General features: G+C 45.3%; 1 protein-coding gene across 1 annotated transcript; it reads left to right on the forward strand.

The window, feature by feature from the left end:
- Nucleotides 1-3,577: 3,577 nt before the first annotated feature.
- Nucleotides 3,578-4,558, forward strand: LOC147899122 (F-box/kelch-repeat protein At1g67480-like). The gene has a single exon (XM_087378233.1). It carries the CDS (start codon nt 3,578-3,580, stop codon nt 4,556-4,558), a length of 981 nt encoding a protein of 326 aa, XP_087234359.1.
- Nucleotides 4,559-11,493: the final 6,935 nt, after the last annotated feature.

Here is an 11,493-nt window from a genome sequence, read left to right on the forward strand (position 1 = left end):
CTTTAGCATCAACAACCCCCTAGTTTTCCTTTTTTCTTCAGTCTTCCCTCCCCCCCTCTTTCACAAATTTTGACAACTACTATCCCCACGGCTGTTGCCTTTCTACTATCCCCACGGCCATTGCCTTTCTACTATCCCCATGGCCATCACCTGCTATCCCGCCAACCATCGCCATCGCTTCTATCCCCACATCCCGTTGCCTAAAACTCCTATCTCATCGACCCGTCAACATAGCTCCTATCCCCATGACCCATCGCCTTATGTTATCCCCCCACTTGTAGTCTCTCTGTGTGTGTGTGTGTGTCTGTGTGCTCTCTCTCTCTCTTTGTGTGTGTGCACGCACGCGCGAGTGAGAGAGAGAGAGAGAGAGAGAGAGAGAGAGAGAGAGAGAGAGAGAGAGAGAGAGAGAGGGAGGGAGAGGGAGGGTGAAAATGAAAAACTATAATTAATTAGCTTATATTATATAGTATAAAATCAACTCTTTTTCTCTCTCTAAGGCCTCAAATAAATTACTTATTTATTTATTTATTTATCAGGCCTTAGAGAGAGAGAGAGAGAGAGACTACCAAAACTCTACAATAGTCCAACCTTGTCAGCTCACAAAGAGCGATGTGTATAGTTTTGGTGTGTGTCCAATTCTTCGGAATCGGTTGGGATGAGTCAATTTGGCTCCTTGTCATTGTTGCTACAAAGTTTTAAAACCTCTCTCTCTCTCTCGCTCTCTCTCTCTCTCTCTCTCTCTCTCTCTATATATATATATATATATATAGTGTGTGTGTGTGTGTGTGTGTATATACATATGTATATGTATATATACATATACATACACACACACACACACACACACACACACACACACACTATATATATATATATACACATATGTATATTACATACATATATATATAGTGTGTGTGTGTGTGTGTGAGAGAGAGAGAGAGAGAGAGAGAGAGAGAGAGAGAGAGAAGAGAGAGAGAGAGAGAGAGAGAGAGAGAGAGAGAGAGAGAGAGAGAGGCAGCCATCCATATGAAAAGGAGCATGGATTGATGTGGTAGGAGACAACTTGACTAAGGACATAGTCAATGGAAGGGAAGTTTTCCCAATCGATGACACCTCACTTCACCGAAGCACCGACTAAGTGCTCCCTAACGAATAAAAATGTTGGGTGGCTTATAGTTGTTAGGATTTGAACACACATACCTATAGAGTGGCCAATAACTTTCTCCCCTAACCAAGAGCCTACCATGAAAGTAACTCGGAAATAACTTGTCAATTAATGCCCATGTTAATGCTGCCAAGAGTGAAAATCACACAGTGGTATCATCTGCTGCATGCTCTGCTAGGTTGGTATCACATTTTGTTGGTTGGGGGTTCAATCTACTCAAAGGACTGCTATCCATGTATATTTCCAATTTATTGGCACGAGAATGTCTGTTTGTAGAACCATGCGGCCAGAAGGCTGACCAACTTCTTACAAAGGGTAAACCTCAAACCCAAAACAACCTAACTCTCGTATGTTGCCAACATGGATCATTCCACCCTATTCTAGGGTTACAACACTTACAATGCAGATGCAAGTGACATGTTTGGACTCAAAGCCTTCTTTATGCCTTTGAATTTTGATAGAATAGTTCCAGAGCACACGTAGTAACTTGCTGCATGCTATCCTCGTATGTTTCAGAAATGGCTTCATCAAACTCCTCTATTGAACCTCGCAAAAGCTAAGGACATAAACAACATGCACCATGCAATGCAATCAAAATGTGCATAGATCTCTCAACTTTGGGTAGAGGCAGGCATAAACCAACAAAATCAAGGCTATTTAGTATCTCAATAATGACTTGTGACTCAGTAATATAGAGCGTAGGGGGTAGAATCTACAATCCCCTTATTGAATCTCAACAAACTTTTTGGCCATCACCTTGTCACACATTTTCTAAGATAGTTGCTCATTCCTATTATGATAAACATTTTGTTAGAGACCAAGATATATGGAAGCTTTGCATTCCACTTCAATTCTATTGAGTGAGTGTCCTACAAGTTCTACTCATCGCCCTCTCTCCTTGATGTTGCTCAAACCAATTTAGCCTCTCAATTCCACTTAGCCACCATAAACCTGCAATTCATTAGTTGATCAATGAACTGAGACCGACACAGCATCAGGGGCTCCGATGCTTATACTCATGATAACTAAGTTCTAGCCACAATGAGTAATAAAAGGCCCTATTTGCAGGATGAGAGATCACATAGAGTTGAAGTGTTAGCTTACCACAACTTCTTGCCCTTTCTTTTGGACAAAGAAACATTCCAATATAGTGGCAGCTGGTGCATTCATCATCCAAAAAAATTGGCTTTCTAGAATTTGGGATTCCCTAACACTGCAAGGCTTCTAAAAGAAATGTATAACATAGAAGATGAAGCCTTGGTATCCAGCCATTCTAAGCAATTTGCCTCGCTGGATAATCTTGTTGGATTGTATCCAACCCATTGCCTCAAAAGGAGGCAAGAACCTATAATTTATTTGCCTAGGTAATCAAGGTGGGATGAAGATTTGTAACAAATTCTTTGCCTAGGTAATCAAGGCGGGATGTAGATTTGTAACAAATTCTTTGCCTAGGTAATCAAGGTGGGATGAAGATTTGTAATAAATTCAAGGGTGTGCAGCACAAATTCAAGAAGGTGTAACAGATTCTCCTATCTGTGGGAACACTTGAGTAGAATCCATCCATGGAATCCATCAAACTATCATTTCAGACTTATGTAGAGCAACCTAGATGTAGGTAGTTAGGACTTGATTCAAGGATATGTTGAGCAAGGCACACCCTAGACATATGGGTGGAAGGGGTGTAAGGACTGGAACTACCCTATGAGAGCCTTGTGTTGGGATAAGGTAATGTGGCATCCACACAACGGGAAATAAAAATTACAAAAAAATAAGTTTTATCCAACCCTGATGACATTCTAAAAATCATAATTTAGAAAAACTGCTATGGGCCATACAACCAAGTGAGTAATTTCCTTAAAAAATACTAAGATGGATCATAGATACCGTGGTCCATACAATATCATAGGGAGAGAGAGGGGGCAGGGGTTGAGTGAGGAGGGAGAGGGGAGGGAGGGAGAGGGCGGGAGACAAGCTGAGGCAGAAAGGGAGAGACGGCTGAGAGGGGGAGGGAGAGACGCTTGAAGGTCCTGAGGAAAGGACCTAGGGAGGCAGGCTGGCGACCGCCGGTAGCCGGGAGCCTTCCTGTCGACCTAGGGGTGTAAAGGGCAGTGGCGAGTGTTTGAGAGCGATTGACAGTGACGGGGTTGTCATCTTGCAGGTCATGACAGTGATGAAAAGGCAGTTTCAACCGGTTTTGCAGGTTTCTAGCCGAGCAACGACCGTGACGCGGGAGCGGAGGACGAGCGGAGTATTGAGGGAGAGACTAAGAGATGGAGGGGAGGGGAGAAATTGAGGTTATAATGGGTGGCTGATAGAGACAGTTGAGCTTAGGGTAAAGTTAGCTTAATTGGCGCGATAAACTACTTAATTAATGATTCAAAACACCCTGTATTCAGCTCACTCTTCTTGGGCATGCCTCAGCGCACGATCAGGATGCCTCGCCATGCTTCTCCCTCCCACCTTGACTTCCCATCATCTCAGCTTCTTCCCGGGCTTCCTGATGACCTCGCCATCCTTTGCCTTGCCAGACTACCCCGTACCAAGCTTTTCTCTCTTCGCTGTGTCTGTACACAGTGGAAGCATGTCTTAGCCTCTCCCAGCCTCCAAGACTTGAGAGCCCAACTGAGTTTATCAGAACTATGGCTCTACGTAGAAACAACGAATCGGGACTCGAAAGGGACCTCTTGGCTAGCTATTGATGTTGAAACAGGGAAACGCCTCCGCGTTCCTCCGATTCCCAAGCCCAAGCGATATTTTCCAGCCGTGGTTTTTGGAAGGGCCTCAGCTGTGTTAAATGGCCATCTCGTGGTAGCTGGAGGCCGGGCTGGATCGTCTGGACCTACCTTACGAGACGTTTTTGCGTACTGCCCTATGGCTAACAAATGGACGAGGAGAAAAAGTATGATACACACCAGGAGCAGTCCAATCTCTTGTGTTCTGCGAGGTAAGCTCTATGTACTGGGAGGTTATCTGGGCGGCATCAACGACCACTCGTCCTATTCCGAATGTTATGATTTTGAGCTTGATGAGTGGCAAGAAGTAAACAGTGAAGGGCTTCCTCCGGAAACACAACGTCGCAGCTTTGTGCAGACAAAGGAAGGATTTTATTGCCACTATACGGACAATGATGGCATGATTTGTTCCAAGCTTTATGACCCAATAAATGGCACGTGGAAAGTGATCCCGGGGCAGGAAACGAACATATGTTCTGCAAGAGTTTCAAAGTTTACGATATATTTTGAAAAGATTCCTGTGCATTGCCTTTGGTATGGAAATGATCGTCTCCATATTGTAGCCGTTGGACGTAGGTTGCTTATGGAAAGGAATGGCGAACGTATTTGTCCCGCTTTAGAAGAGGCTGATGTCGTATCATATGAGATGTTGGCAGCATAATGCTAGATCATTCACGGTACACAGGCCTTTTTTCAATGTGCAAAGGAACTAGAGTGGTTGTATCTTTGATAGCAGTTTGCTTAAACTCTCGCTCATGCAAACAATCACAGAAGCTTGGACTAGTTGGAGACCCTGTCAAGGAAGCTGAAATTAAGAACCTGATTACTAGAAACTCCTACTTAGGCTTTTGCTGTTACAAAGGCTGATTTTCTAGATTTTCTATAATCTGCTTTCAGAATTATACCTAGAAAAACATGTGGTTCTCACTAATGTTCTTTTCGCAATGGGTTATGTACATAGCTAGCATAATGGTCGATAGAATTGGAGCTCCCTAGGCTAAGTTTAAGGCATATATTTTGATCATGGGAGCACCTCGTTCTGGCTACTCACACAGTGCGCTTGAAGATAAACGTTTGCAAATAAACGGTAGCCGTAACCATATAATATTGAATTTTTTTGTTGATGTTGGTTGGAAGTTTTGCACTGGGGTATGGGAATGGCATAACACAAAGTCCACATCATTTTATTTGCATGGTTGATTTTCTTGGATATGGAGGATACTTGAATGAGGCAGAGAACTTGATCAAAACCACAACATTTTCTTCTGGAAATGGCCAACTAGCCTGCTCTAATGGCCAACTACTCTAGAAACTAGCTTTGCCCTATCCAACCCTCAATAGAAGGAAAATGCTATGGGACATGCCCCCTGCATGCCTTCATCTATTTGCCAGGTGGCTCGCCCACCAAGTTGGCCTGTATGCTAGTGCAGCATCAGAGAGCAGATAGGGCAGCCATGAGCAATAGGAGAAAGGGAAGAGTAACCTCGGAACAGAAAAGGAAAGAACAGGTGGGGAAAGAATTCGCTTCCAAGTAGCCATAAGCAAACAGAGAGGGTTGCCATGAAGAGGGCATGCAACATATGAGGAGAGCCTATGGATGGTTTTGGGCAAAAGCGCAGGGTTGACTCCCTTCTTTTAATAAGAAAAGTACAAAAAACGTGGGCAGCCTCTTAGCATCCTGACAGCGTCTTTCCAGCAACTCCTAGGAGCTTGGGCAGAAGAGATTGCCGTTGGAGGAGGATTGTGGATTAGCCAAGCTACAAGCTTGGGCATGTAATGGGCAGCCTGTGGAAGATAGGGGCGAGTAACCAACTTTAACGAGTAGGAAATGAATAAAAAGGGGAAGCTTCTACCACACTTACGAGCAGGTTATGAGCAGCCTATGCACAAAGTTATAGTAGAAAGTGCCACTAATGATTTGAACCCATTGTAGATAGAGCAATCATACATCACATGTCAGAGCATGGGTGGCAGTGCACATCCAACCTGGTGTGGAGGGGGATGATGTTTCCACAGCCCTTACACCGCCAACACCCATGGTCGCAGAGGCCCTAGTGACAGCTTCGGCCATGGTAGCCATGATGCAGATGGAGACACATCAATCAACATGCTAAAAATACAAATTTCAAGGTAGATTTGCACTACTATTTGGCCATCCAGTTTGCTAACGTTGTGGGGGCATAGCGATGTGTCAATTTAAATAAATAAATAAATAAATGACACTTGCAACGCTTTCAATTCGAGGATTCTAGCCGGTTTCCACTCCATTGGAACCTCCAAAGATGGAAGTGCCCCATTTATCAATAGGCTGTGGGTTGCCTTATCTACTTATGTCATACTTGGCTTGATTTGCAGTATGCCATTTCCCAGTTAAGCAGGTACATGCACAAGCCCAACTCATTGAAGTGGGTCTTGCGTTACTCAAAGGCCACATAGCATGACGGATTGTTCTATGGTGATCAGTCTTCACTGGATTTGCAAGCATTCATGGACAGTGATTGGGTAGGTTGTTATGACATGGGAGTGTGTCACATGACAACTGTATCATGCTTGGCTCTTCATGCATTTCTTGGTTTAACAAGAAGCAGCCTACAATTGCTATTTGGAGTTGTGAAGTTGACTACAGGGGAGCCTTCACAGCCCTTGTAGAGTCTGTTTGGCTTTCTAAATTACTTACAGATCTTGACGATAGTGTCATGTACATGGATTGGTATCTGACGTGTACTGGGTACACAAGACTAGCTCAGGTAGCCTGGGGAGGCTTAGGGCTAGGCAGGCTTGATTCTTGGGTTGAGTGGCAAGGGTACGAACCAATTAGAGGTCTTCGCTATTTTTGGCGCTTGGGGCCCGAGTCTATATAAGTGGCCCAGAGGTTCAGTTCTCAGGGAGCCGATGGGAGCAAGTCTCGTTCCGAGGTGCTAGGTTTTGATCTTGGATTGAGTCGCGGATGCGCGCTTGCATCATAGCGTAGCCCAAGGCCCAGCAGCAGATCCCAGGCTTCATAGTGCCACCTGGTGGTATGGGACACCAGGCTGGTTAGGATCTGGTTGGGAGTTTGTGCCAGTAGCTCAGCTCGTGGCTTAGAGGGGACATCTCCTGATTCAGGATCTCATCCCGTAGATGTCATGGTTGGGTGGTGAGCAGCGTGCTCAGATTCCTCACGTTTGGTGTGTTCTTGTGTTTGCTTGCAGATTAGAGGTTTCAGGAGTGCTGGGGTCATGTCAGCTGGTATCAGAGCCAACTCCTGAGGTAGGAACTTCTGTTGCGGGAATTTTGGACGACTTTTTTTCTCCTAGTATGCCCTAATTTCGAAATTTATGTTCATTGCCCTGCACTTGCTTTATGGTTCATCGTTAAGGGTTGTGGTTATGATTAGGGAAAGAAGGAAGGAAGAAGAGAGAGGGTGAATTTGAGGCTGATAAGTGGGGTTAGGTGAGAGAGAGTGCGAGGTGTAGCTTGGAGAGTGGAGACGATTGTAGGAGAGGCGTGAGAGGGACCGCTAGGCAAGCGATGGGTTGAGGGGAACCCCAGGGGATCTTGTGTATGGTCGGGGCTGTGCAGTGATTAGGTGACGCATGCAGGAGAGCGTAGAGGGGTGCGTCATAGGCTGGAGCAGGATCGCGGCCAGGCTGCTGTTCGGGGAGGCTGGACGCTAAAAAAAGCACCACCCCTCCAAGTTTAGGAGGGTGGGCTTTCTTAGAAAGCATAGCTTTCTAAAAGCTGTACCTTTCACATTATAGCCTGGTGAGACTACAGTTCTGCCTCAGCTCATGCTTGTGCGCACGAGAAGACCCCTCCACACCCCTTGCAGATTTCGTCACCTAGGTACGGTTTGCAGCAGACTTCCATATGGCTCAGCCAGCAGTGGGGCCAGCAGCAGGGTTCACTGACTTGAGCTGATCGTCAGCTTTGTACCTCTTTCATTGGCCAGCCTCTCTTCTCTTTCGTCACCTCCTATCCGGACAGTTTTTCTTCTGCTGCACTCTCCTAGCTCCGATCCCACCTGTCACTTCTCTAAGTTTACTCCCTTCATCAGATCAGATTTCAGATGTGGCTGATTCAGTAGATCCCGAGCTTGCGATGGGAGATCAGGATATGAACTACCATGAGGGTCTCTACGATGATCTGATTACGAAGAAAGCCTTCAGTGAATTCACGACTGCTCTTGATGGAAAGTTTGAGCAGGTCAACACAAATCAAACAGGGTTGACACAGCAACTCCAAGGGATTCAGACTACACTCACACTTTTGACTAGCACCGTGTAGGCGCTCACGTGGCCTCAGTGTTATGTCCGAACATCACTCTCAGATCCTTTTCTCGGAGATCAGAAGTCTTGTATCAAGGAGGTTGTTGACACTTGGTTGCACAAGTGGCAAGTACACTTCCAGTTCCACCCTTATCCAGATGACAAGAAAATACAGCTTGCAGCAGGGTTTATGTCAGGAAAGGCTTTATTGTAGTGGAAGGAACTCCAACCCAAGCGTGCGACATGGATAGAATTCGAAGGGGTCTTCAGGAAAGAGTTTCTGAAGGAGGAGGAAGATTACGATATCGTAGGCAAGCTTAAAGCCCTCGATATGTCCAACTTGAATCTAACTTTTGAGGTTTATCTTCAGAGGTTTCGGGATTTGCAAGCCAGAGCTACAAAGATGGATCCAGTGACCTTGTTAGGTTTCTTTGTGGATGGTTTGCCTGACTTGTACAAGTTACAAATCAAGAACAACAAGTGTACCACTTTGCAAGAGGCCATGAATTACGTGCGCATTTATGATGATACCATGGTCAGCGCAAAGGAAACCACAGTTGCTGACACGAGTGGGAAGAACAAGAGGGTATATAGCCGAACACTAGAGAATCACATAGGATACCTCCAGATTGTCTTAGTTACGAGACTGTTCAGAACAACCACGCAATCAACAACAAAAGTAGTTGAAGGGTTTCTTCGCCATGGTCAACCATCCAGATTCTAAGACAGCATAAGCTCTATGCCAAGATGAGTAAATGTGACTTTTTTATGAAGGAGATCATTTACTCAGGACACAATATTTCTTCTGAAGGCATTTGGATTGTATCCAAAAGGTTTTAGAATGGTCTATCCCTCAGACTGTGAAACAACTTCGTTCTTTCCTAGGATTTATGGTATTTCTAAGGAAGTCTGTGCATGATTATTCACACATCATGGCATCCCTGACAAACATATTGAAAGGTTGTGGACATAGGTCTACCCAGCCGATTTCTTGGAATGATGCATTGAACAAGGCTTTTGAAACCTTGAAGTTAACTATCAAGAAAGCACCCGTTCTTGCATTACCCGATCCTACCCGGCCTTATGTTTTAGAGGTCGATGCGAGTGATTTTGCGATTGGGGCAGCTTTATTCCAAGAGGGCAAACCTGTAGCTTTGAAAAAGAACTCTATGCGGTTGTGTATGCTCTGAAGGTTTGGAGACACTACTTGTATGGTTTGAAGTTTCTTGTATTGACCGACCACTAGTCAATCAAGTATGTGTGTGATGGGTCTAAATTGAGGGCACGGAAGGCTAGATGGGCAGAATTAATGCAAGATTTTGATTTTGAAATACGTTATCGAAAGGGTTCGCTGAATAGTGTGGCGGATGCCTTAAGTCGAGTCAAGTTTGTAAATGCTATGTCATTTACCAAAATATCCTCATATCTATTTCAATCCTTGAGAGGGCTTTGTGCAACTGATAGTCATTTCAGTTCTTATTGGCAGAGAGTCTAGGATGGGAGCTCCATGGTTGACGAAGACTCAGGGATTGTGCCACCTACGGTACAGGCGGCAGGAGGTCAGTGGATGATTAGGAACGGCTTGTTGTTCCAGAATGGAAAGATATGTGTGCCAGATGTTTCGGATCTTCGATCCAAGATTCTCTGGGAGTGTCATGATGCTCCTAGTACAGGTATACATCGGACTCTTTCTCTTGTGAAGCATATCTTTTATTAGCCTTAGATGCGTGCATTTATAGAAAACTATGTGGTAGGTTGCCGGGTTTGTCAGGTTACTAAGGCAAAACGCCTTAGAAGCGCGGGTTTATTGCAGCCATTGCAAATCTTTGGTAATAAATGGGAAAGTATTTCCATGGATTTTATTACCGGTTTGCCAAGAACGCGCAAGGGCCGTGATTCTATTTGGGTCATAGTAGACCATCTGACAAAAATGGCTAGATTCTTACTTACTAGAATATTATCAGAGGTTGCTATATCAATCTTGGACAAATATCTATAACCATGATATAGATTCCAAGTATACCCAAGATGTATCTAGGATACTTCAACCATACCATTGAGGGGGTTTTGAAAGCACTTAGTCTTGGTATGGACTTGTAGGCTAGTTAGGACATTTAGTCCTAGTCCTACTCAACCACTTGACTTTCATGCCATATAATGGCCACTCTTGTACTTCTTTATTATCCATTTTGCAAGGACACTTCGTTGACTTCAGCTTGTTGTTTTCTCCCTTGCATTCCAGCTTGTTTCAGTGCTTCTCGCATCCAACATATTCATGGGTATTTGTCAAGCCTATAGGAAGCACATCAAGGACCTAGCAAAGATTACGGTGTTAGAAGTCAACCAACAGAGGGTACACACAGCGGAAGACTGATAGAATAGCCCAAGAGCTCACACAGTGTGTATGGGAGTGTGGAATCACAAACTTCTTAACTTAATGTGCATCACATAGATGTGCAGAGTCATCAATAGACAACCAGCCAGATATAGAAACCACCAAAATAATATATTTTGGTCCAAAGCTATGGACACAATACAAAAGAGATAGATCCAGAGTCCCACCAATGGTGTGGTCCTCTGATCTTACCACAAGGTCCTTCTCCTATCTCGGTTATCTCTAGACTCGAGCCCATGTGCTCCACCTCGAGCGTCTGTAGACTTTCTGTCCAGAATTATCTTCTCCACCTTACTGCCTGGGTACAGCCTAGGTGGGCAGCCTCCTATGAGCTAGGTCTGCAGCACAAGGTACTTCTTTCTCCTCCTGACTACAGGCCCAAAGGTAGCTGCTCCTGCTGCTGGTGGACTGGCTGCTCCAGATGATGTGAAATGAGGCCCGAGGCCTCTCCTTTTATAGGCCCCCAAGGGGCTGGCAAAAAAAACCAACCAGGCAGACCTAATCTGGCCGACCTGGTCTGCCATAAATGCCCCTGTGGGGCTCACTTTTCGAGGGCCTTTGGCCCAATCTTCTAGGGCTTTAGCCCTCCTTTCAAGGCAAGGTCCCAGCCCCCTTTGTCTGCCTATATAAGGCTTGGTTGGCTGGCTTCCAACCAGCCCCTCCATGTGGCCGACACTCCTGCTCGTTCCCCTCGCCATTAATGCGCCATGTGCTGGCCCTCTGTCCCACCACTTGTGCGCCTCTTTTAGGAGCTTGTTCCAGTCCGTACATGCACACTTGCTGTGCCTCTGCCAGGCTGTTGTGCTGCCCATGTGGCAACTTTTAGCCATCTTTTCTTTGCTGTGAGGTGTTGCCCAAGTGGCAACCCCCTCTCCAGGCTTTTCCCTCTGGTCAAATTCCCAAGGTCTCCCTTCCCCACGCTCTCCTCATATGGGGGAGGAATGATTGCGTACC

Source organism: Dipteris shenzhenensis, chromosome 8 (genome assembly GCF_047967505.1).
Source record: "Dipteris shenzhenensis isolate YYH24624 ecotype China chromosome 8, Dip_SZ_1.0, whole genome shotgun sequence".
Lineage (NCBI taxonomy): Eukaryota > Viridiplantae > Streptophyta > Polypodiopsida > Gleicheniales > Dipteridaceae > Dipteris > Dipteris shenzhenensis.

Excerpts from the sequence above, each read along its gene's own strand:
- LOC147899122 (XM_087378233.1), top strand. The coding sequence starts at position 3,578 with ATGCCTCAGCGCACGATCAGGATGCCTCGCCATGCTTCTCCCTCCCAC.